Consider the following 27,232-nt stretch of genomic DNA (forward strand, 5'->3'; position numbering starts at 1 on the left):
ATAAGAGAAGCCATGTTGGATCAGGCCAGTGGCCCATCCAGTCCAACACTCTGTGTCACATAAGAACATAAGAGAAGCCCTGTTGGATCAGGCCAGTGGCCCATCCAGTCCAACACTCTGTGTCACATAAGAACATAAGAGAAGCCACGTTGGATCAGGCCAGTGGCCCATCCAGTCCAACACTCTGAGTGACATAAGAACATAAGAGAAGCCATGTTGGATCAGGCCAATGGCCCATCCAGTCCAACACTCTGTGTCACATAAGAACATAAGAGAAGCCCTGTTGGATCAGGCCAGTGGCCCATCCAGTCCAACACTCTGGGTCACATAAGAACATAAGAGAAGCCACGTTGGATCAGGCCAGTGGCCCATCCAGTCCAACACTCTGTGTCACATAAGAACATAAGAGAAGCCACGTTGGATCAGGCCAGTGGCCCATCCAGTCCAACACTCTGTGTCACATAAGAACATAAGAGAAGCCACGTTGGATCAGGCCAATGGCCTATCCAGTCCAACACTCTGTGTCACATAAGAACATAAGAGAAGCCATGTTGGATCAGGCCAGTGGCCCATCCAGTCCGACACTCTGTGTCACATAAAAACATAAGAGAAGCTACGTTGGATCAGGCCAATGGCCCATCCAGTCCAACACACTGAGTCACATAAGAACATAAGAGAAGCCATGTTGGATCAGGCCAATGGCCCATCCAGTCCAACACTCTGTGTCACATAAGAACATAAGAGAAGCCATGTTGGATCAGGCCAATGGCCCATCCAGTCCAACACTCTGTGTCACATAAGATAAGAGAAGCCATGTTGGATCAGGCCAGTGGCCCATTCAGTCCAACACTCTGTGTCACACAGTGGCCAAAATACACACACACACACACTGTGGCTAGTAGCCATTGATGGACCTCTGCTCCATATTTATATCTAACCCTCTCTTTAAGCTGTCTATGCTTATAGCTGCCACCACCTCCTGTGGCAGTGAATTTCGCATGTTAATCATTCTTTGGGTGAAGAAGGACTTCCTTTTATCCGTTTTAACCTAACTGCTCAGCAATTTCATTGAATGCCCACGAGTTCTTGTATTGTGAGAAAGGGGGAAAAGTACCTCTTTCTCTACTTTCTCCATCTCATGCATAATCTTTGTAAACCTCTCTCATGTCACCCCGCAGTCGACGTTTCTCCAAGCTAAAGAGCCCCAAGTGTTTTAACCTTTCTTCATAGGGAAAGTGGTCCAAACCTTTAATGCCATGTGTCAGAGATATAAACTTTATAAACCCAATTAGCAATATTATTTTTTACTCAAAACACAAACAAATGCAATTGATTCCTAGCAGTGAAAGCAATCTATTTGCTAGGGAGCCTACAAAAGCACCAATGCTTTCGATCACCTATTTAATCATATGCAAGACCAGGGTTATTTCCCAAGGGTTTGGTAGAGCTCAGTGGCTCAGTGGGAGAGCATCTGCTTGGTAAGCAGAAGGTCCCAGGTTCAATCCCCGGCATCTCCAACTAAAAAGGGTCCAGGCAAATTTGCGTGAAAAACCTCAGCTTGAGACCCCGGAGAGCCATGAATGGGGCTATGGCTCAGTGGTAGAGCATCTGCTGGGGAAGCAGAAGGTCCCAGGTTCAATCCCCGGCATCTCCAACTAAAAAGGGTCCAGACAAATAGGTGTGAAAAACCTCAGCTTGAGACCCTGGAGAGCCATGAATGGGTCTGTGGCTCACTGGTAGAGCATCGGCTTGGGAAGCAGAAGGTCCCAGGTTCAATCCCTGGCATCTCCAACTAAAAAGGGTCCAGGCAAATAGGCGTGAAAAACCTCAGCTTGAGACCCTGGAGAGCCATGAATGGGGCTGTGGCTCAGTGGTAGAGCATCTGCTTGGGAAGCAGAAGGTCCCAGGTTCAATCCCCGGCATCTCCAACTAAAAAGGGTCCAGGCAAATAGGCGTGAAAAACCTCAGCTTGAAACCCTGGAGAGCCGCTGCCAGTCTGAGTAGACAATACTGACTTTGATGGACTGAGGGTCTGAGTCAGTATAAGGCAGCTTCAGATGGTCAAGGGATTCCATAGAAGGAAGAGAAACTTGTATTTCCATACGTACCAGTTGCTTGTGTGCTGGGCTTTTTTGTAGCAGGAACTACTTTGCATATTAGACCACCCCCCTTAATTTAGACAATCCTCCTGGAGCATGCAGTAGGCCTTGTACTAAGAGCCCTGTAAGAGGATTGGCGACATCAGGGAGGTGTGGCCAGATATGCAAAGGAGTTCCTGCTACAAAAAAGCCCTGCTTGTGGGCCAGATAAGTGTCCTGGATGGGCTAGCTCTGGTCCCTGGGCCTTATGTTTGACACCCCTTTTGTCTGCAGCAGTAGAAAAGAGTAACATCTTAAAGATTAATAGTGTGGCAGTGTAGGAACTTTCATGAGCCGCTATTCACTGCCCTGCTGCAAATTTTGTTTCGCATGTGGTAGATGATTTGTATTCATCGGCAGAGTGAAAGAAGCTTATCCATTTGCTAGCTTGAGCGGTGTCACGATGAGAGTGCCTTGCAGGCCCCGATTCAAGAACCCACTCTGCCCTGATATTTGCTGGGTGAACTTAACCTGCCTCACAGGGTTGAGTGAGGAGAAAAGGAGAAAGGGAAACCATGAATGAAGAAGACGACGACATTGGATTTATATTCCACCCTCCACTCTGGAGTCTCAGAGGGGCTAACAATCTCCTTTACCTTCCTCCCCCACAACAGACACCATGTGAGGTAGATGAAGATATTGGATTTATATCCCGCCCTCCACTCCGAAGAGTCTCAGAGTGGCTCACGATCTCCTTTACCTCCCCCCACCACAACAGACACCCTGTGAGGTAGATGAAGATATTGGATTTATATCCCACCCTCCACTCCGAAGAGTCTCAGAGTGGCTCACAATCTCCTTTCCCTTCCTCCCCCACAACAGACACCCTGTGAGGTAGATGAAGATATTGGATTTATATCCCGCCCTCCACTCCAAAGAGTCTCAGAGCGGCTCACAATCTCCTTTACCTCCCCCCTCCCACAACAGACACCATGTGAGGTAGATGGAGATCTTGGATTTATATCCCACCCTCCACTCCGAAGAGTCTCAGAGTGGCTCACAATCTCCTTTCCCTTCCTCCCGCACAACAGACACCCTGTGAGGTAGATGAAGATATTGGATTTATATCCCGCCCTCCACTCCGAAGAGTCTCAGAAGGGCTCACAATCTCCTTTATCTTCTCCCCCCACAACAGACACCCTGTGAGGTGGGTGGGGCTGGAGAGGGCTCTCACAGCAGCTGCCCTTTCAAGGATAACCTCTTTCAGAGCTATGGCTGACCCAAGGCCATTCCAGCTGGTGCAAGTGGAGGAGTGGGGAATCAAACCCGGTTCTCCCAGATAAGAGTCCGCACACTTAACCACTACACCAAACTGCTCTGAGCTCCTTCGAGGAAGGACAGGATGCAAGCGCATTAGATAAATAGGTTTTAGTGACTTCTTGTAAGTTTCCGGAATCAGGTACTGAATAGGAGCGTGCATTTAATTCGGCCGAATCAAATACAACTCCTAATAACGGCTGATTCAGCAGTGTATACACCCGAATCAGATTCTGTGATCTGCTTCAGCAGCTGACTGCAGCACTTCTGAATACTGCTGAATATCTTTGGCAATTATTTGAAGCCATTATGCCCTATAGGCCATTAAAGTCAACGGCAAAGCATAGGGTATAATATATGGGGGTGGGTGGGGGGAGAAGGGGTTTGAAGGAGAGGCACCAAATTTTCAGTGTAGGTAGAGGCTACACATTTTCAGGAGCCTCTCCCACAGAGAAGCAACCCCGTAGCGCGGGGTGGTAAAGCAGCAGTACTGCAGTACTGTGGTCTGAACTCTCTGCTCACGACCTGAGTTCGATCCCAGCGAAAGCTGGTTCAGGTAGCCGGCCCAAGGCTGACTCAGCCTTCCATCCTTCCAAGGTTGGTCAAAGGAGTCCCCAGCTTGCTGGGGATAAAATGTAGATGACTGGGGAAGGCAATGGCAAACCACCCCGTAAAAAGTCTGCCGTGAAAACTTTGTGAAAGCAACGGAAACGACTGGTTCTTGCACAGGGGACCTTTCCTTTCCTCCCACAGAGAATCGCCAAGTTTCAAAAAAATTGGACCGGGGGTGAAACATTTCCATGACTCTGCATACTAACTCACTGCCCACTTTCGCTATATTTAGGATTGCTTGTCGTTCCATAGTATTGTGTGATGAAGTGGGCTTCTAGCATACGAAAGCTTACATCCTGAATAAAACTTGGTTGGTCTTAAAGGTGCAACTTGACTCTTGCTTTAACCTTACAACATGACAAAGAAAAGTCCGTCTTATGAGTCCCTGCATATAGGCTTCGTTGCTCAGTCTTCCTCAGGAGCAATGTGCCCTCTAAGCTGCAAGAGTCTTGTGAGCAAAAATTCTACTTTGTGAGCGATTGGTATTAGAGTTGTGAGCGACTGACATTAAAGTTGTGGGCTCCTGCATAAATTAGTGTGCTCCGGGGTCGTCCTTCCTGAGCTAAGACAAAAATGTGTCAGCTGGAGGGTAAAATCTGTCAGCTGGCTCACGCTAACTCCGCTTAGAGGGAACACGGCTCGGGAGTATTCCTATTTACGTCAAAGTTATCAGCCTCTTGTTGTAATTCAGTATGTTTAGTGGGAGCAAGCCAGCCCTTAACCTCTTCGCTAAACAGATGCAAAAGCCTTCTGAATTTTGCTGGCACAATGCGCTCTGCGAACCTTTGTCTTTACTCCCAAATTATTATCCTCTATGTGCCACTTAAGTGGCTGGAGATCACCTGGGATAACAACTTCACCTGGAGAAAACGGGTGCTCTGGAAAGTGGACAGTATGGCAGTATATCCCAGGGGTGGCCGACGGTAGCTCTCCAGGTGTTTTTTTGCCTACAACTCCCATCAGCCCCAGCCAGCATGGCCAATGGTTGGGGCTGATGGGAGTTGCAGGCACCAAATCTGGAGAGCTACCGTTGGCCACCCCTGGGATATCTCATTGAAGTCCCTCTCCTTCCCAAGCCCTGCCTTCCTCAGGCTCCACCTCCAAAATTTCCAGGTATTTCCCAACCCAGAGATGGCAACCCTAAGAGATACTCAGTAACTGTGTGTGGTGGTTGAGTCCGGTGGCACTTTTAAGAACAACAAAGTTTAATTCTGGGTGTTCGCTGTCATTGTGTGTAAATAGATTATCATTGGAACTCTCTGTCTGGGGCAGTGATGCTCTGTATTCTTGGTGCTTGGGGGGGCCACAATGGGAGGGCTTCTAGTGTCCTGGCCCCACTGGTGGACCTCATGATGGCACCTGGGTTTTTTTTGACCACTGTGTGACACAGAGTGTTGGACTGGATGGGCCACTGGCCTGATCCAACAGGGCTTCTCTTATGTTCTTATGTGACACAGAGTGTTGGACTGGATGGGCCATTGGCCTGATACAACAGGGCTTCTCTTATGTTCTTATGTGACACGGACTGGATGGGCCATTGGCCTGATCCAACAGGGCTTCCCTTATGTTCTTATGTGACACAGAGCGTTGGACTGGATGGGCCATTGGCCTGATCCAACATGGCTTCTCTTATGTTCTTCTGTGACACAGAGTGTTGGACTGGATGGGCCATTGGCCTGATCCAACATGGCTTCTCTTGTGTTCTTATGTGACACAGAGTGTTGGACTGGATGGGCCACTGGCCTGATCCAACATGGCTTCTCTTATGTTCTTATATGACACAGAGTGTTGGACTGGATGGGCCACTGGCCTGATCCAACATGGCTTCTCTTATGTTCTTATGTGACACAGAGTGTTGGACTGGATGGGTCATTGGCCTGATCCAACATGGCTTCTCTTGTGTTCTTATGTGACACAGAGTGTTGGGCTGGATGGGCCACTGGCCTGATCCAACATGGCTTCTCTTATGTTCTTATGTGACACAGAGCGTTGGACGGAATGGGCCATTGGCCTGATCCAACATGGCTTCTCTTATGTTCTTATGTGACACAGAGTGTTGGACTGGATGGGCCATTGGCCTGATCCAACATGGCTTCTCTTATGTTCTTATGTGACACAGAGCGTTGGACTGGATGGGCCACTAGCCTGATCCAACATGGCTTCTCTTATGTTCTTATGTGACACAGAGTGTTGGACTGGATGGGCCATTGGCCTGATCCAACATGGCTTCTCTTGTGTTCTTATGTGACACAGAGTGTTGGACTGGATGGGCCACTGGCCTGATCCAACATGGCTTCTCTTATGTTCTTATGTCTGTGGCAGTGATGCTCTGTATTCTTGGTGCTTGGGGGGGCCACAATGGGAGGGCTTCTAGTGTCCTGGCCCCACTGGTGGACCTCATGATGGCACCTGGATTTTTTTGACCACTGTGTGACACAGAGTGTTGGACTGGATGGGCCATTGGCCTGATCCAACATGGCTTCTCTTATGTTCTTATGTCTGGGGCAGTGATGCTCTGTATTCTTGGTGCTGGGGGGGGCACAGTGGGAGGGCTTCTGGTGTCCTGGCCCCACTGGTGGACCTCCTGATGGCACTTGGGTTTTTTTTTTACCACTGTGTGACACAGAGTGTTGGACTGGATGGGCCATTGGCCTAATACAACATGGTTTCTCTTATGTTCTTATGTCTGGGGTGGTGATGCTCTGTATTCTTGGTGCTTGTGGGAGGCACAGTGGGAAGGCTTCTGGTGTCCTGGCCTCACTGGTCGACCTCCTGATGGCAATTGGGGGTTTTTTTGGCCACTGTGTGACACAGAGTGTTGGACTGGATGGGCCATTGGCCTGATCCAACATGGCTTCTCTTGTTCTTATGTCTGTGGCAGTGATGCTCTGTATTCTTGGTGCTTGGGGGGGCCACAATGGGAGGGCTTCTAGTGTCCTGGCCCCACTGGTGGACCTCCTGATGGCACTTGGGGTTTTTTTGGCCGCTGTGTGACACAGAGTGTTGGACTGGATGGGCCATTGGCCTGATCCAACATGGCTTCTCTTCTGTTCTTATGTAATTAAACTTTGTTGGTCTTAAAGGCGCCACTGAGCTCAAACGTTCTTCTAATGCTTCAGACCAATATGGCTGCCCACCTGAATCTTTGTGTATGCTGTTTGTCTTCTGTTTCTTTGACATGTAGCTTTACCAGCGCTTTTTATTAAGCCGCTTGAGAACCAGGAGGCAGACGAGGATGGCACCGTCACCCTGAGCTGTGAGATCTCAAAACACGGCGCATCTGTGCAGTGGGAGAAAGCAGGGTCCCCGTTACGCCCCAGCGACAAGTACAAGATGAAGCAGGTTGGCGCTGTGGTGGAACTGATCATCTGCAACCTGAGCCCCTCCGACAGCGGGGAGTACACTTGCGACACCGGAGACCAGAAGAGCACTGCGGCTCTGCTAGTGAAAGGTGGGTTTGGAGTGACCTCTTGCAGGGCAGAGCAAAATGACATCGTAAACTAGAGCTATGAAAACCCACCTGGGAAAGGTTTCGGCTCCTTTTGCAATTTAGATTCACTTTAGAGTCCAGTTTAGTAGATAACATGGGAGGTATTCAGTGTTAACATCTTACGGGCTGATTGGATGAAATGTTACGTATGAATTGGGTTTAACATTTGTGGGGACTCATTCTGAAAATGGAGTGGAGGGTGGGATATAAATCCCATATCTTCATCTACCTCACAGGGTGTCTGTTGTGGGGGAGGAAGGGAAAGGAGATTGTGAGCCGCTCTGAGACTCTTTGGAGTGGAGGGCGGGATATAAATCCAATATCTTCATCTACCTCACAGGGTGTCTGTTGTGGGGGAGGAAGGTAAAGGAGATTGTGAGCCGCTCTGAGACTCTTTGGAGTGGAGGGCGGGATATAAATCCAATATCTTCATCTACCTCACAGGGTGTCTGTTGTGGGGGAGGAAGGTAAAGGAGATTGTGAGCTGCTCTGAGACTCTTTGGAGTGGAGGGCGGGATATAAATCCAATATCTTCATCTACCTCACAGGGTGTCTGTTGTGGGGGAGGAAGGTAAAGGAGATTGTGAGCCGCTCTGAGACTCTTTGGAGTGGAGGGCGGGATATAAATCCAATATCTTCATCTACCTCACAGGTGTCTGTTATGGGGGAGGAAGGTAAAGGAGATTGTGAGCTGCTCTGAGACTCTTTGGAGTGGAGGGCGGGATATAAATCCAATATCTTCATCTACCTCACAGGGTGTCTGTTGTGGGGGAGGAAGGTAAAGGAGATTGTGAGCCCCTCTGAGACTCTTTGGAGTGGAGGGCGGGATATAAATCCAATATCTTCATCTACCTCACAGGTGTCTGTTGTGGGGGAGGAAGGTAAAGGAGATTGTGAGCCACTCTGAGACTCTTCGGAGTGGAGGGCGGAATGTAAATCCAATATCATCATCTTCTTGTCTTATGTCCTTATAGTCTTAATACATAGTTTTGCTCTTTCCGTAATGTATTGAATGGCCTTTTGATTCGTTCTTCCCTAGCACAGCAATAGAATGATTCCTATTAAATGAACCTAAAAACAGTTCCGCATGCATTCGGCAACACTGAATTCAGAGCAAACTAAATATGGAGCAAATTTAATGAAGGAGTAAATTTAGAGCAATCAGATCAAATAGTGGGGCGAACTGAGTCCAGTTTTTGTGTGCATGCACACTTCTTCAGACACACGTGAAAGCTTATTCCCAGAATTAAACTTCGTTGGTCTTTAAGGTGCCAATGGACGCAGACTTTGTTCTGTTGCTTCAGATCAATGTGGTGACCCAACGGGATCTATCTTCGCAAATGGCAGGAAAGTTAAAGAAATTGTCGAATGCAGTCGACTGAACTGCACACTCAAAACCAATAATAGTTCCAGGCTGTGTTCATTTCAAATATACCAGACTACTATTCCAGTGGAATAATTTGAAGACACTCTAGGAACACTTGGAGTGTTCTAGGAAGTGTTACGTGTTGTTGCACGTGTCATGCCAGTGAACGTGTAGCAGTATTAAGGTGAGTGGTTTGGAATGGAGAAGTCTTTGAAACAAAGCTCTTGAATTTCCCTTTAGAGATACCAGCCACTATAGTAGAAGCCTTGAAAGACATCACCTTGTTGGAAAGCGAAGATGCCGTATTTCAGTGCACAGTCTCTCGAGAGAAAGCCAAGGACGTGGAATGGAGCCTGGGAGGTGTCTCTCTCCAGTCCAATGAAATGAACGAAATTGGGGTTCATGGGAAGCGTCACACTTTAACCCTCCGGAGGGTGACATTCGAAGACTCCGGGATGGTGTCTTTCAGACTGGGTCAGCATTTATCCGAGGCCCGGCTGACTGTACAACGTAAGTGAGACAACTTCGGCCCACTAACTTGGGGTCATCTCTGTTCTTGTCTTCGGAAAGCTTCACCTTTGTCAAGCTATATCTTTTTAAATTAACGTTTTATTAAGTTTTGGAAGTTTACCAGGTAATGCAGACATTAACATGACAGCAAATGCAACAACAACGTAGCGTCCTGTAGAGAAAGTACAGATGGAGCAATACGATTGTTAGATTAGATAAGCAACAAAGTGTAGAGGGAAACAATAATGAAGCAGTAAAAGTGAGACCAACAATGAACTTCAGCATGAATCCACAAGTTCAAAAACAGTATATCTTTGACGTTTGCATTGGAGTCAAGGTGTAAATCACGATCAGACAGTATAATGAATGAAGTGAATCAGAATAGAAATAGGAGTAAATAGTAAATAGAAACATGAGTATCAGATATAGAACTATTTAAGATCCGTCAAGTTATGAGGTTGAATGTCGTTTGTTATCAGTGGGTTTTTTTGTAGGGGGACTCCTTTGCATATTAGGCCACGCACCCCTGATGTACATCCCCTTCTTAGAGGGCCTACTGTAAGCTCCTAGAGTATTGGCTATGTCAGGGGGGTGTAGCTGAACATGCAAAAGAGTTACTGCTACAAAAAAGGGGAGGGATGGTAGCTCAGTGGTAGAGCATCTGCTTGGGAAGCAGAAGGTTCCAGGTTCAATCCCTGGCATCTCCAACTAAAAAGGGTCCAGGCAAGTAGGCGTGAAAAACCTCCGCTTGAGACCCTGGAGAGCCACTGCCAGTCTGAGTAGACAAGACTGACTTTGATGGACCCAGGGTCTGATTCAGTAGAAGGCAGCTTCATATGTTCAAAAGCACTGTTTGTTGTTATGTAATCTAAGAATGGGAACCATTTCTTCCAAAACTGAGATTGTTTAGGATATGTTTCTGAATGTTGTAAGTGATCTGTAATATTATTTTGAATTCTACCATGTTCTTAATAGATTCAAGGGCAGCCCTAGACCCTTTGGCACCCTAGGCAAGGTTGACTGCTTCCGCTTCCCCACTCCATTGCTGTGGCCAGATCTTTCCATAGGATCTTATGGGCTCATAGGCTGGAATGGAAAGATCCTTGTGCCTCTGCAGCGTGACCCCAGATAAGGGGTTTAAAGTTTAAAACCCCTTCTCTAGCATTGCCCTGTAGTCGGGGCCTGATCCCTCCATTCTGTCCTATGAGCGCATAAGATAGAATTGAGTCCATTCTATCCTATGAACCTAGCTAATGTAGGTCCTCAAAAGATGATCAGTTTGGTGTAGTGGTTAAGGGTGTGGACTCTTATCTGGGAGAACTGGTTTGATTCCCCACTCCTCCACATGTACTCCCCCACAGAGCCTGACACCTGCTGGAATGTCCTTGGGTTAGCCATAGCTCTCACAGCTTCTAGGCAGCTTCTGGGAGAGCTCTCTCAGCCCCACCTACCCCATAAAGTTCCATAAGAGAACCAGTTTGGTGTAATGGTTAAGTGTGTGGACTCTTATCTGGGAGAACTGGGCTTGATCCCCCACTTCTCCACGGGCACCTGCTGGAATGGTCTTGGGTCTGCCATAACTCTTACAGAGTTGTCCTTGAAAGGGCAGCTTCTGGGAGAGCTCTCTCAGCCCCACCTACCCCATAAAGTTCCATAAGAGAACCAGTTTGGTGTAATGGTTAAGTGTGTGGACTCTTATCTGAGAGAACTGGGCTTGATCCCCCACTTCTCCACTTACACCTGCTGGAATGGTCTTGGGTCAGCCATAACTCTTTCAGAGTTGTCTTGAAAGGGCAGCTGCTGTGAGAGCTCTCTCAGCCCCATCCACCTCACAGGGTGTCTGTTTTGAGGGAGAAAGCTAAAGGGCATTGTGAGGCCCTCTGAGACTCGGAGTGGAGGGTAGGATATCAATCCGATATCTTCTTCTATCATCCTCTTCTTCTTCTTGACTGCAGTAGTCAGGTAGGCTTCTACAAGACTCTGTAAAATAAGGAAATGGGGAAACAAATACTCATGGGAATCATGCAGACTTCGAATTAGACCTTGGAGGAAAGGGGGAGATCCTCAAAATGTTGAGCATAGCCAAGCAGAAGTTTTCTACAAAGTCGAAGGCAGGATTTAATTTTTGTTGTTGTTGTAAGTGATCTGTAATATTATTTTGAATTCTGCCATGTTCTTAATATATCCTGGGGCGGGCCTAGACCCTTTGGCACCCTAGGCAAAGCTGGCTACTTCCGCCTCTCCACCCTGTCAGCAAAGTCTGACGACTAATGCACTGATTATTGAACGGCACTCTGGTAATGCCCGTATGGTCAAAGTTTCTCTTCCCATCTCTACAGCTGCCCTGGTCATCTTTATAAAAGAGCTGGAGGACATCGACGTAGAAGAGAAGGGCACGGTCGTCTTTCGCTGCGAGGTTTCCAAGCCTGGTGCCCGTGTGGGGTGGGAAAAAGGTTCTTCTGTGATCTGGCCAAGCCAGAAGTTTGAGATCAAGGCCGAAGGAAATGCCCACCTCTTGACAATTCATAATGTAGCCCTTGAAGATTCGGGAGAGTACAGCTGCAGTACAGCTGACAGGACATCTACAGCCAAGCTCAAGGTTAAAGGTGAGAACATAATAATATAATATAATAAATTTTATTTATATCCCACCCTCCCCGCCTAGGCAGGCTCAGGGCGGCTAACAACATATTCATATAAAAAAGTTATACAGTAATTTTAAAATAAGCATTATCTTAAAACCATTCCAATTTACATTCGACATAGTTTAACAGTAACGGTGGTGTTCCTGGCGCTATACTGTCTGTCTGCATAATGGCGAAGATCACTGAACAGAGTCACTTTGGCGGGCCCATCAATTCGGCCATCCTTAGTCGGCAGTCTGCGAAGGCCAACCTGAAAAGGGTGGTCTTGCAGGCCCTGCGGAATTGATCAAGGCTCCGCAGGGCCCGCACCTCTTCCGGGAGCTGGTTCCACAGGCATGGAGCTGCAACAGAGAAGGCCCGTGCACGGGTGTTCTGCAATTTTGCCTCCTTTGGCCCAGGGATAGTCAGCTTGTTCTTCCCTGCTGACCTCAGTGCTCTTTGGGGCTCATATGGGGAGAGACGGTCCCTTAGGTAGGCAGGTCCTCGACCATATAGGGCTTTAAAGGTAATAAACAGCACTTTGTAGCAAACCGGTATGTGACTGGCAGCCAGTGCAGTTCGCACAACCTTGGCTGTATGTGCTCCCACTTCGGGAGTCCTAGTAACAGCCTAGCTGCCGCGTTCTGCATCAGCTGCAGCTTCCGGGTTCAACACAAAGGCAGCCCCATGTAGAGACATGCCCTTCAATTAAGACATGCCCTTCAATTAAAATAGCAGGGTGGCATTTACTGCTGCGATTGTAGGTCTAGCCTCAAAATTCAAAGGTCTTTCTTCAGTGAGAACCTCTGTATCAAAAGGGAGACATCAGAAATTGGCTCAAAGGGTAGCCAAGTTGATCAACAGCTAGATTGGAGTCCAGTCGCACCTTCGAGACGAGGGGTAGACAAACCCAGGGCTTTTTTGTAGCAAAAGCCTTGTATGAACTCATTTTGCATATTAAGCCACACTCCCTGAAAACCATTGTTTTACCCAGGGCTTTTTTTGTACCAAAAGCCCAGCAGGAACTAATTTGCATATTAGGCCACATCCTCTGACGTCACCGATGTTGCAAACAGGGCTTTTTTTTTGTAGCAAAGGCCCAGTAGGAAGTCATTTGCATATTAGGCCACACCCCCTTATGGCACCATTGTTTGACACGGGGCTTTTTAAGGAGTCCAGCGGGAACTCATTTGCATGTTAGGCCACACCCCTGATGCCAAGCCGGCCGGAATTGTTTTCCTGTGTATTCCTGTTAAAAAAAAAGCCCTGGAAGAGACATGTAGAATAAGTGTCAAATATTTGAGAGCTGCAAGGAAGGGAAGGGAAGAGGGTAGGGGAGGAGGGAAGGAAGGAAGGAAGGAAGGAAGGAAGGAAGGAAGGAAGGAAGGAAGGAAGGAGGGAAGGAGGGAAGGAGGGAAGGGAGGAAGGAAGGAGTGAAGGAAGGGAGGGAGGAAAGAGGGAAGGGAGGGAAGGAAGGAGGGAAGGAAGGAGGGAAGGGAGGAAGAAAGGAGGGAAGGAAGGAGTGAAGGAAGGGAGGGAGGAAGGGAGGGAAGGAAGGAAGGAAAGGAGGGAGGAAGGAAAGGAGGAAGGAAGGAAGTAGGGAAGGAAGGAAAGAAGGAATGAAGGAAGGAAAGAAAGAAAGAAAAAAGGGAGGAAGGAAGGAAGGAAGGAAGGAAGGAAGGAAGGAAGGAAGGAAGGAGACTAGATGGGGAAGGGAGAAGAGGTGGAAAGAAAGCAACTTTAACTTTAAATGCATTCTCCAGCCACCAGCTGGCTTGGTTTGGAGAAGCTATTTAAAAAGATAAATGTCTTCTTCAAGCCCACCGATGGGGCAGTGGGGGCTTTGACAGCCGCACAATATGTGTTAAAGAGCCACATGTGGCTCCCGAGCTGTAGTTTGGCCACCCCTGCTCAAGACCAACAAGATTTTCAGAGCCTAAGTTTCTGAGAATTAAAGCTTCCTTTGTCAGACAGCTTTGACTCTGACAGACAACTTATACCCTGGAAACTTCATTGGTCTTGAAGGTGCTGCTGGACTCAAATTCATCTGTTCTACTGGAGACCAACACAGTTCACCCTCTGAAATTGCTTTGCAACAGAAACATTTTGACTCGATCTAGTAAGAGTTTAAAATAAGACGGAATTAGTCGTGTTCGTGTAGAAGTGTTTTTGGCTGGTCTTTTTGCAAACGAGCGCTTTCTTGTCCTTTCACCTTCTCGCAGCCCCCCCTGTGCTTTTCAAACGCCGTCTCCAAAACAAGGAAGTTGAGGCGGGGAACGCGGTGTCGTTCTGCTGCGAGCTGACCAAGCCCATGGCTCCAGTTGTGTGGAAGAAAGGCAGAGTGGTCCTTCAAGCCAGCGACAAGTATGAAATCAGGCAAGAAGAGAATTTTGCAGAGCTTCTGATCTATGACGTGGAAGCCCGGGATGCGGGGGACTACACCTGTGATTCTGGGGACCAACAGACCACTGCCACATTGCAAGTCAAAGGTAATAATAATTCATGCAACTTTTTCCTCTGGATGTGTGTGGGGAGGGGGAAGGGGTTGGAGTTTGGATTAACATCCTGTCTTCAGAGAGGTAAGAAGAAGATATTGGATTTATATCCTGCCCTCCACTCCGAATCTCAGAGTGTCACAGTGGCTCACAATCTCCTTTATCATCCTCCCCCACAACAGACACCCTGTGAGGTAGATGAAGATATTGGATTTATATCCCGCCCTCCACTCCGAAGAGTCTCAGAGCGGCTCACAATATCCTTTCCCTCCCCCCCCCCCACAACAGACACCCTGTGAGGTAGAAGAAGATATTGGATTTATATCCCACCCTATACTCTGGATCTCAGAGTCTCAGATTGTACTAATAGTAGTGGTTATTCAATAGTGTTTCATGATCACAGGCCTTACTTTGGTGTTACTATCAGCATACTGATGACATCCAATTCCAAAACGATGTATATGTTCTCCTAAGGACTTTGCACAGAGATTGACTAGTTTGGGGGATAAGGCCACAGGATGCCCTGGGATAGATGCTACCTCAATGGGGGAGGCATTGTGGCTCAGTGGTAGAGCGTCTGCTTGGCAGGCAGAAGATCCCAGGTTCAATCCCTGGCATTTCCAGTTACAAAGAACCAAGCATTTGGTGATGAAAGACCTCTGTGAGGAGAGCTGCTGCTGGTCTGAGCAGGCAAGACTAACTTTGATGGACCAAGGGCCTGATTAGATGGACCAGTGGTCTGATTCAAACAGCTTCATGTGACCCCCAACTGCAACCCTTAGAGCTATGGAAGCTCAAAATGTCATGAAATAAAGCCACAGTTTTGGTACAGTAGTGACGCCAAGTGCCTGTGAGTCCTTTCCAACCTGTTGGTGCATCAGAAGCCCAAATCCTGATACTGCCCTAATCTTGATACTGCCCTAATCCTGGTACTGCCCTAATCCTGATACTGCCTAATTCTGAGACTGCCTTAATCCTGACTGCCTTAATCCTGAGACTGCCTTAATCCTGAGACTGCCCTAATCCTGATACTTCCCTAATTCCGATACTGCCTTAATCCTGAGACTGCCTTAATCCTGAGACTGCCTTAATCCTGATACTGCCCTAATCCTGATACTGCCCTAATTCTGAGACTGCCTTAATCCTGAGACTGCCCTAATCCTGATACTGCCCTAATCCTGATACTGCCTAATTCTGAGACTGCCTTAATCCTGAGACTGCCCTAATCCTGATACTGCCTTAATCCTGAGACTGCCTTAATCCTGAGACTGCCCTAATCCTGATACTGCTCTAATCCTGATACTGCTTAATTCTGAGACTGCCTTAATCCTGAGACTGCCCTAATTCTGATACGGCCTTAATCCTGATACTGCCCTAATCCTGATACTGCCCTAATCATGAGACTGCCTTAATCCTGAGACTGCCTTAATCCTGAGACTGCCTTAATCCCGAGACTGTCCTAATCCTGGTACTGCCCTAATCCTGGTACTGCCCTAATCCTGGTACTGCCCTAATCCTGATACTGCCTAATTCTGATACTGCCTTAATCCTGGTACTGCCCTAATCCTGGTACTGCCCTAATCCTGATACTGCCCTAATCCTGATACTGCCCTAATCCTGAGACTGCCTTAATCCTGAGACTGCCTTAATCCTGAGACTGCCTTAATCCTGATACTGCCCTAATCCTGATACTGCCTAATTCTGAGACTGCCTTAATCCTGAGACTGCCCTAATCCTGAGACTGCCCTAATCCTGATACTGCCCTAATTCTGAGACTGCCTTAATCCTGAGACTGCCCTAATCCTGATACTGCCTTAATCCTGAGACTGCCTTAATCCTGAGACTGCCCTAATCCTGATACTGCCTAATTCTGAGACTGCCGTAATCCTGAGACTGCCCTAATTCTGATACGGCCTTAATCCTGATACTGCCCTATCCTGATACTGCCCTAATCCTGAGACTGCCTTAATCCTGAGACTGCCTTAATCCTGAGACTGCCTTAATCCTGAGGCTGCCCTAATTCTGATACGGCCTTAATCCTGAGACTGCCTTAATCCTGAGACTGCCCTAATCCTGATACTGCCCTAATCCTGCCTTAATCCTGAGACTGCGTTAATCCTGAGACTGTCCTAATCCTGGTACTGCCCTAATCCTGATACTGCCTAATTCTGATACTGCCTAATTCTGATACTGCCTTAATCCTGAGACTGCCCTAATCCTGAGACTGCCCTAATCCTGATACTGCCCTAATCCTGATACTGCCTAATTCTGATACTGCCTAATTCTGAGACTGCCTTAATCCTGACTGCCTTAATCCTGAGACTGCCTTAATCCTGAGACTGCCCTAATCCTGATACTTCCCTAATTCTGATACTGCCTTAATCCTTAGACTGCCTTAATCCTGAGACTGCCTTAATCCTGATACTGCCCTAATCCTGATACTGCCTAATTCTGAGACTGCCTTAATCCTGAGACTGCCCTAATCCTGATACTGCCTTAATCCTGAGACTGCCTTAATCCTGAGACTGCCCTAATCCTGATACTGCCCTAATCCTGATACTGCCTAATTCTGAGACTGCCTTAATCCTGAGACTGCCCTAATTCTGATACGGCCTTAATCCTGATACTGCCCTAATCCTGATACTGCCCTAATCCTGAGACTGCCTTAATCCTGAGACTGCCTTAATCCTGAGACTGCCTTAATCCTGAGACTGTCCTAATCCTGGTACTGCCCTAATCCTGGTACTGCCCTAATCCTGGTACTGCCCTAATCCTGATACTGCCTAATTCTGATACTGCCTAATTCTGATACTGCCTTAATCCTGATACTGCCCTAATCCTGAGACTGCCCTAATCCTGAGACTGCCCTAATCCTGATACTGCCCTAATCCTGGTACTGCCCTAATCCTGAGACTGCCCTAATCCTGGTACCACCCTAATTCTGATACTGCCTAATTCTGATACTGCCCTAATTCCCTCTCCCCCCTGCAGGTCTGCCAGTTCTCTTTAAAGAAGAGTTGCAGAATGTGGAATCAGAAACAGGTGGGCAGGCCATCCTGCACTGTGAAATCTCCCAGCTCGATGTTCCTGTTGAATGGAGGAAAGGTGCCCTGGTCCTCCAGCCCAGTACCAAGTATGAGATGCGGCAGAAAGGCACCAGCGTCGAGCTGATCATTCATGACATTGAGCCCGAGGATTGCGGGCCCTACACTTGCAGCACCGGAGACGAGTTAACTACAGGAGCAGTCTACGTGCGAGGTATGTTCAGCGGGTTCCTTTCGGATGCATTTTATAATTTGCACCACTTGTATGCCTCATTACGTCGCTCACCTCACTGGTTCCAGATGAACTCCGGTGCAACCGAGATGTATTTGTTGCGGTGAGTCTATGTAAGACGCAAGTCCTACTGTTTATGATGAATTTTTTGCAAAGCTTTACTCGAAGATTTCCAGGGTTGGTTCGCACTCTGGTTCACCGCATTTTGCTCTCTTGTTCTTTAATCGCTTAGGTCAGGGGTGGCCAACGGTAGCTCTCCAGATGTTTTTTGCCTACAACTCTCATCAGCCCCAGCCAGCACGGCCAATGGCTGGGGCTGATGGGAATTGTAGGCAAAAAAAAAAACATCCGGAGAGCTACCGTTGGCCACCCCTGGCGTAGGTGTTGAAATCTCTTGGTCAAGTGTATGAACCGGTATTCTTGTCTAACCGTTGTGTTTGAGGTGATATTAGGTGGATGTTGATTGGTTAGGGCTCATTCTCAGATACAGGTTACCTCGCTGATGACGAAGCAGTCCATATGAACCAGCTCCTACACATTCACTGGTCTGTAGAAACAGTAGTTAATAATAATAATAATAATAATAATAATAATAATAATAATAATAATAATATTTTATTTTTTTATTTATATCCCGCCCTCCCCGCCGAGGCAGGCTCAGGGCGGCTTACAGACATGGAAAGTGCCATGATTACAATAAATACATTATACAATAAAATACATTTAAATAATTTAATTAAAACCACAACAATTAAGGTGCTATAATCCAAGACAGTATATATCCGTTGGCTAGGTGTCACTTCAGGATTCCATCTTGTAGGCCATTTGAAAAAGGACAGTTTTACAGGCCCTGCGGAACTGTTTATAGTCCCGCAGGGCTCGAACCTCCGCTGGTAGTTGATTCCACCAATGGGGAGCCGTTATTGAGAAGGCCTGCTCTTGAGTTGTTTTCAGCTTGGCCTCCCTTGGTTGCCATCCATCAGATTAGTTGCTGCCATCAGATTATTTTTAACGCACACACAAGCCCAATATAAACAAGGATCCTAAACTGGTACATGCAAAAGAAGTTCCAGTTTGTGATTGGGAAAGACCCTGTACTTCCTTAAAGAATGATCATTAGGCTTTTCCTTCTAATGAATCACAGAAACACAGAGCTGGGAGGATTAAGCACTCGTTTTCTAATCCCGATAGAGTAGGGGTCAGCAGCCTTTTTGAGTTTATGGGCCTCTTTGGTACTCTAACCCAGGGTGGTGGGCGCAACCACAAGATGGCTGCTTCAGGAGGTGGAGCCAAACACAAGATGGCTGCCTCAGGAGGTGGAGCCAACCACAAGACGGCTGCTGCACAAAATGGTTGCTGCAGTGACACACGCACTCATAGGAGGTCCGACTGCAGGGGAGAAGAGTAATTTTAAAAATACACCGAGAAAGAGGAATGAGAGGGAGAATAAGGCCAAAACTGCAACGCCAACAGCTGCAGAAGAAACTTTATTTTAATCTGCTCAGCTAGTTAGATCTCCGATCTAATTAGCTGGGTGCACCTAATTTCTGAAAACGCTTGAATGCCAGGTAAGGTGTCAGGCGTCCCATCACCATGCTGGTGACTTCTACTACAGAGTGACAAATGGGGTGAGAACAAACGGGCATTTAAAGCCGCCCCGGAGGTGGGAGGCAGGCGGACTAAAAAAGGGCATCCACACGCGCACATCTGCCTCCCATCCCGTCCCGCCCCCACTTTCAAAGCGGCGCCTTTTCGCTGGGGTGCCTCCAAGGTGCCTCCCCGGCTATCTGGAAAGCCGAGAAGCGCCTGGAGAGCACCCAGGGAGCCGCAAATGGGATATGTGAGCCTTCCAGATGCTCCCTGGATGTCCACGGCCCGCCTCTTTCCCAAGTGCCTTCCGGAAGCTCTGGGGTGCTCTATTTCTGGTTGGCTCTTTTTGGGACGGCTTTGAGCCGTCCCGAACCGGCCATCTGTTGTCAGCCATGGTGTACTGTATTTGAATTCCATTTCCCACATGCAACCTCTTAAACAGAAAATGAACTCACAAACTGTCTACAGTGAGACTGCCTGGTAATGTTCAGTGTTTTCCCTTGGTGAGGAAAAAAAAAAACCTGAATCACTTGTTCATGTGAAGCCACTGCATTTTCAAACTTATGCATCAGTTTTGAGCCCTTGCGTTCACGGCATCTGCATATAGCCGAACACAAGGTAACTTGCAAGCATCAAGGGACAGCTCAGTTGTATGGAAGGTTGCTTTGCTTACACAAGGTCAAGTTTCCTTATAAAATCGGTGGGCGTTGTGTGAATGGACAGAGCGCTGAGATGTCCTTGGAACCATTCTCGCTGTAAAGATCTCTGTTAACAGATGCTCACTGAGGCATGGCTGCAACAGAGCTGTCCTGCGAACGAATAGCTCTGAACTGAGTAAAACGCAACTTCTTACGAGTATATTTTTACTTGGTGCGATCCCCAAAACTTGAGTTTGTGTGTTTTTATGGATTCTTGATCTTTTGAATGATTCCGTGCATTTCTAAATTGTGGCTTGCAACGACTCAGCTTTGATTCTGAAAGGGTTTTTTCGGAGACGTGGAGTAGGGTTTCCAACCTCAAGGTGGCGGGTGATGGTGGCGGCATTCTCCCGGAGCTGAAACCAATCTCCAGACTGCAGAGATCGGTTCCCCTCAAAGAAGTGGCAGCGTCAGAAGGTGGATTGTATGGCGTCGCAATCCCGCTGAGCTCACTCTCTCAATTCTGCCCTCCCCAGGCATTGCCCTCAAATCTTAACAGTTTTCCCACAATGGTTGGCAACCTTAGGTGTGAGATTGCGATGGATATTTATCAGATTGCCTCCGTGTGCTGACTTTGGCGGGAGGTATCAACCGTAGCGATTTCACCATGAAAAACCGGTTGTCAAATCTGGCATTGAGTAGGCTTCTGTTTTAGCGCGAAAAGTCCGAATGCTAGGTTTGTGGATCCCCCCTGAATACCAATGGAGTCCACGGTGTAAGCAATGACCACTGAGTTTTGTCGAAGCATGTGAGAACAAACTCTTGCACCTTTTCTTCCCCCTTGGTACGCATTCTCTTGTTCTGTTACGCAGAAGAGGAAGTGCAGATAGTTTCTGGCTTAAAGAACACAGACGTCTTTGCGGGCGAATCGGCCACTTTCACATGTGTGCTCTCGCGCTCCGGCGTGAAGAACGTGCAGTGGTGGCTGGACGGATCCCCCCTTCAGAGCAGCCCCGTGAACGAGATCTCTTTGAAAGATGGGAAAACTCACACTTTGACCCTAAAGGACTTGGGCCCGAATGATTCGGGAATTGTGACCTTCCGGGCAGGCCCTCTCCTATCCACCGCTAAATTGTTAATCAAAGGTATTTTGGCTCTTACTGACCTGCTGACAAGTCCACCCACAAACCACGCCGCATTTGCTTCTGACATCGGGCAGCCCTTAACCCAGTTCTGCAAAATGGCTGTTGCGAGGCATGCATTAACCAGCAAACCACAGTAAGCACAAACCTGTATCTTATTTTATTTTCTCCTATTTAGAATGTTTCTGTGCCACCTCTTTAGAGTCCTGCTTGAGGCAGTTTACAACTAAAACCCTTTTTCTTTTTTCTCTTATCCTCAGGGCTGCCTTAGCCTATATGGTGCCCCCCCCAGTGGTAATCAACTTCACCCCCAAAACTGAGCACCTCCTAAGTCATCATAGAAACACAGAATCAGAGTTGGAAGGGACCTCCAGGGAGAAAGCTGGCAGGCGAGTGGGAAAGCTAGCGGGGGAGTGGGAAAGCTGACAGGTGAGGGAGAAAGGCGACAGGCAAGGCAGGAAGGCAGCAGGTGAATGAGACAGCCATTGGGCAAGGGACAAATGCAGCGGGTGAGGAAGGAAGACAGCAAGCGAGGGAGAAAGGTGGTGGGCAAGGAAGAAAGGCAGCAGGTAAGCGGGAAAGCTGGTGGGCGAGGGAGAAAGGTGGCAGGCGAGCAAGAAAGCTGGCAGGTGAGCAGAAAAGCCCATGCAAGTGTGAGAAAGCTGGTAGGAGAGTGGGAAGGCCTCTGCAAGTCACACGAGGGGCCACCCAATTTGGTGCACTCCCAGGGCCAGCGCCCTAGACAAATGCCTAATTTGCCTAGTGATAGGGCCGGCCCTGCTTGTCCTCCTTCAATAATAAGCCTTCGTAGCTTCCTGGCGGTGGAAAGTGCCTTCAAGTCACAGCTGACTTATGGCGACCCTGTAGGGAGACAGGGTAAGGCAAGAGACATTCCTAGGTGGTTTGCCAGTGCCTGCCTCGATGTCATGACCCTGATATTCTTTGGCTATGGTATAAATTGCTTTACTCACAGAAGTTGCTGAATGAAACAGTCTTCTTTATTTCAATGAACTTCTTCAGGCTAATAGAACAATTAAAATAAGGAAGAGAACAGTCTAGAGGGTGGAGTTCTCCTCCAACCTATAATCAAGTTCTAGTTAACTCTTTACTGTCCATTTTGCTATTTACACATTACTTATGAAACAAATGCAAAACAAACCAGTCCCTGGTCAAGAAATCTTTTCCTGCTCACTGACTGCATCCCAGTCCTAAGTGAGCTTAAAAAGGTCAAAGTAGTCCCCTGCGTAAGCACCAGTCGCTTCCGACTCTGGGGTGACGTTGCTTTCACAACATTTTCACAGCAGACTTTTTTTTACGGGGTGAGTCAACCTGGAGCCGGCTACCTGAACCCAGCTTCCACTGGGATCGAACTCAGGTCATGAGCAGAGAGTTCAGACTGCTGTACTGCAGCTTTACCACTCTGCGCCACGGGGCTCTTAAGTGAGCTTACCAGGGCACAATTGACACAGTTGTCCATGTTTCATGATGGGTTGATTTCTCTTTGCAACTCTTACTAGTACCATTCTAGTTGGGAGTTGTTATGCTGTTATGGGCTCTGGCCAGAAGGTCTAAGGTTCGTAGAAAGATCAAGAGATCCAGGTTTGCTTACAAAGCATCAGTTACAGAAACTGCAGGCTAAGCTTCCATCAGCTGGGCCTTGAGCACACACACAGAGAAGCTTGCCAGAAACTGAGACCCACATGCGTGACTAAAACTAAGCATCTTATACCCTAAATGCTGGCTACCAGTCAAGTAAACATTACGTTGTCGAAGGCTTTCACGGTTGAAGTCCATTGGCTGTTGTAGATTTTCCAGGCTGTGGTCAAGTAATCATTAATTAAGCTGTCCCAGAACAAAGCAGTAGACAAGTGCACCTTTAAGACCAACTAAGTTTTATTCAGAATGTAAACTTTCGTATGCTCTTAAGCAGACTTCATCAGACAAAATGGGAATGGCAAGCAGCAATTCTTAATATAAGTGGGCAATGTAGAATCATGGGAATGTTTTTAGCAGATTAAAAGAATCACAAATAGGGATCTGTGTTTGTCAGTGTTAGGACAAAGCTAAAACAGGAGGGTAATAAAAACCAGACTGTGGTCGGTGTGAAGTGCCATAAATCTAGGTAACATTCTGGCTTTGTTAGTTTAAATAGAGGGCATGGTTTCTCAAGAGATTATAACATCCATTATAGTTTGCCATTAGAAAAAAAGGAAGACATTAAAATACAGTAGAGGATAGGTTGGTATATGCAATAAAACAAACAACCAATGTCCCCCATTTGAGTATGTCAATACAAAAAAACAAAAACAAAAAAAACAAATATTCTGATATATTATTTCTCTTTTAGAACAGTGTAAGTTAGCCATTAGAAAAACAGAGTGCATTAAAGTATAGTGGAAGGTGGGTTAGTATATGTAATGAGACAAACAGCCCACATCCCTCATTTGAGCATGTCAACACAAAAAAACCCCCACACATTATTCTGATACACTTCTAAAAGAGACCCAGTTTGGTGTAGTGGTTAAGTGTGTGGACTCTTATCTGGGAGAACCAGGTTTATTCCCCACTCCTCCACTTGCACCTGCTGGCATGGCCTTGGGTCAGCCCTAGCTCTGGCAGAGGTTGTCCTTGAAAGGGCAGCTGCTGTGAGAGCCCTCTCCAGCCCCACCCACCTTACAGGGTGTCTGTTGTGGGGGAGGAAGGTAAAGGAGATTGGGAGCCGCTCTGAGACTCTTCGGAGTGGAGGGCGGGATATAAATCCAATATCTAAAAGAGAAATACATTGGAACATTGTGGACGCACAGCTATACTCGGTGAGAGTTGGTTTAGCGTACGTAATGAAATAAAAAAACCCAATATCCCTGTTCAGTCCTGGGGAGGTGTTTGTTCCAAGTTTCATGATATTTGAAGGAGCCAGGCCATTCTGCACCTGGCTTCCATTTGGGGTGGTGGGGAGAAACAACCCAGGCTTTCAAGATAAGTTCTGCTAACGAGAGAGGGAAGGTTTCCTTGAGAGCAGCTGAACGCTGTCCTCTCACAAGACTCAGGGCAACTAATGGCTTAAAATAGGGGATAGGAGGACTGAGCCCTGTGGAAGCCTTCTTGATGTGTCTTGCATCAAAGATAATTGGTTCCCGACAGCAACTCTCTCAATCCTGCCCACCAGAGCTGATTTACATCAATCCAGAGCACATGAACACCTGAAGCTGCCTTATACTAAATCAGACTCTCAGTCCATCAAGGTCAGTCTTGTCTACTCAGACTGGCAGCGGCTCTCCAGGGTCCCAAGCGGAGGTTTTTCACGGCTACTTGCCTGGACCCTTTTTAGTTGGAGATGCTGGGGATTGAACCTGGGACCTTCTGCTTACCAAGCAGATGCTCTACCACTGAGCCACCATCCCTCCCTAACACTTATGAGGCTCTCCAGGGTCTCAAGCTGAGGTTTTTCAGCCCTACTTGCCTGGACCCTTTTTAGCTGGAGATGCCAGGGATTGATCCTGGGACCTTCTGCTTTCCAAGCAGATGCTCTACCACTGAGCCACCATCCCTCCCTAACACTTATGAGGCTCTCCAGGGTCTCAAGCTGAGGTTTTTCATGCCTACTTGCTTGGACCCTTTTTAGCTGGAGATGCCGGGGATTGAACCTGGGACCTTCTGCTTACCAAGCAGATGCTCTACCACTGAGCCACCATCCCTCCCTAACACTTATAAGACTCTCCAGGGTCTCAAGCTGAGGTTTTTCACGCCTATTTGCTTGGACCCTTTTGAGTTGGAGATGCCGGGGATTGAATCGGGGACCTTCTGCTTACCAAGCAGATGCTCTACCACTGAGCCACTCTGCCCCTCCTCAACCCTTCACGTTGACTTTTTGAATTATACCTTTTCATGGCTTTACAGGGGGGCAAAGGGTTTAAACGCAATGCTGGCGAGATAGCTTGCGCAGATTCGGCGTCTCATTTAGAGCTGTGTTACGTGTGTTCATTTGGTACATCGGTAAGATTTCGGCGAGGGTTGCAGAACAGTGCAGTACAGTCTGAAGAGCTATTGAGCCTGTGCAATGTTGCCTTTATCTGGATCACATTTATATAAGATAAAACGAGAAAGTGTAGATAACCTATGTCCCCAGTAGTTATTTAAATAGCTGTTTGTAACATTTTTATCCTGCAAGTTCTCCAGAGAGTTCCATGCAGTGCCGCTAGTTAACCTAAGAGAGAGAAGTCACAGGGACAATGCTCCATAGGACAATGCTGATAGAATTCCTTGAAATCTCGCTTTGGTTCTTCCTCTCCAGTAACACACCTGATCCTGTCCACAGTGCACATTGGGGCTGAGGAGCTTAGCATGATGCTGTTCGGCAGGTTGGGTGTGCGTGTTGAACCTCGTTCTGAACTTTGGAAATTTACCTATCGGTCGCACACCACACACCAAGCACCTTTAATCGCTCATCCATCTGCTTCTTTAATGCTAATTCCTGACACGAGCAATTGCTAAACTTGAGCACATTAAGTGGCGCTTCTGGTCCCTTTTTACGCGACTCACTTGCTTTGCAGTCCACGCTCTGTGTTTGTAACAAAGCGCCCGTAATCGTTCCTGAAGGATCTGCTAACGCATGTCCCTCCTGACGTGTCGGTTGACAGATCCAACCATTGAGGTGGTCAGTCCCATGCAGGATATTATCGTCGACGAAGACGGCACAGCAGAATTCATCTGCCAGTACTCTAGGCCCGTGCAGGCCACGTGGAAGAAAAATGACCAGGAGGTTCACGCTGACGGCCAGCGCATCGTCATCGAGCAAGACTGGAATGTAGCCAAGCTGAAATTTAAGCCTGCTCTACCTGGGGACACCGGCATCTATTCTTGTGAAGCTGGAGGCACTAAAACAGTGGCTATGCTTGACGTTCAAGGTGAGGCCTCCTACGGTGGAAAGAAGACTGTCGTGTGAATACAGAGAGCCTGCATGTGAATACAGAGAGCCTGCATGTGAATACAGAGAGCATGAACAGCACCGGCTGACCCTGGGCAGCAAAGTTCTATGGTCTTCAGCTGTTCCCCTCATATACTAGGTGGAGACAGAACTGAGGAGTGAAATGACTGTACCCGGTCACACTGTGTCTGTGAGATTTGCTCTTTGAAAAGGGGATCGAATTGAGCAATTTTTTTTTTAAATCTGGGCTATGAGGAAGTATGAACGGCAGGCTCTGTCACCTGTTGAAGAAGTGCGATTCGACAAAATCTTGAGGTGATACCCCGCCCAGTCATATCTAGCCCAATGACCCATTCTTTGTTCCCCTGAGCTCCAGGCGGATAGCACACCTCTTGGTCTCTGTGTCACAGACATCCTTCTTGGGGAGGCTGGCCAGGCCAAGATCTAGGAAGCCACTGAGCTATCCAGTTACCTTGCTTCTGCAGGGCTTTTTTTGTAGCGGGAACTCCTTTGCATATTAGGCCACACACCCAGGGCCGTAGCCAGGATTTTAAGAAGAAGAAGATATTGGATTTATATCCCGCCCTCCACTCCGAAGAGTCTCAGAGCAGCTCACAATCTCCTTTACCTTCCTCCCCCACAACAAACACCCTGTGAGGTGGGTGGGGCTGGAGAGGGCTCTCACACCAGCTGCCCTTTCAAGGACAACCTCTGCCAGAGCTATGGCGGACCCAAGGCCATGCTAGCAGGTGCAAGTGGAGGAGTGGGGAATCAAACCCGGTTCTCCCAGATAAGAGTCCGCACACAACCACTACACCAAACTGGCTCTCCAGTTGGCTTTAAACTGGCTTTAAAAGTTGGGGGGCTTTTTAAAAAGTCAGGGGGCACCCTTTCACATCCACTGCTGGGTAGGGCCAAAAGCTGGAAGCTCTGAAAGTGGCCAAGGCAGAAAAACCCTAAAACTTTGGAGACAAGAAGGGACTGCCTGTTGCATGCAAGCAGGGAGGTTTTCTTCCACCTCCCTCTCCCCCATCCTGGCACCTTGCAACCAGCAGCCCTATCCATCCCCCCCCCCCCAGCCCATTCCATGTGGCTTCCTCTGCCTCCTACTCCTCCATCTCCCTCCTCTCTACCTGTTGATTTTGCTGCTGCAATGCCTGGTGCTCTCCT

At 47.8% G+C, this 27,232-nt stretch overlaps 1 protein-coding gene across 1 annotated transcript in view; it reads left to right on the forward strand.

Moving 5' to 3' along the window:
* The window catches only part of OBSCN (obscurin, cytoskeletal calmodulin and titin-interacting RhoGEF), a 294,242-nt gene that overhangs the window by 168,009 nt on the left and 99,001 nt on the right, over positions 1 to 27,232 (forward strand). The window contains 2 exon segments of the mRNA XM_060248274.1: positions 7,192 to 7,458; positions 9,104 to 9,373. Of these exon segments, the coding sequence (XP_060104257.1) occupies positions 7,192 to 7,458; positions 9,104 to 9,373 (537 nt within the window).

Source organism: Heteronotia binoei, chromosome 10, assembly GCF_032191835.1.
Source record: "Heteronotia binoei isolate CCM8104 ecotype False Entrance Well chromosome 10, APGP_CSIRO_Hbin_v1, whole genome shotgun sequence".
Classification (NCBI taxonomy): Eukaryota; Metazoa; Chordata; class Lepidosauria; order Squamata; family Gekkonidae; genus Heteronotia; species Heteronotia binoei.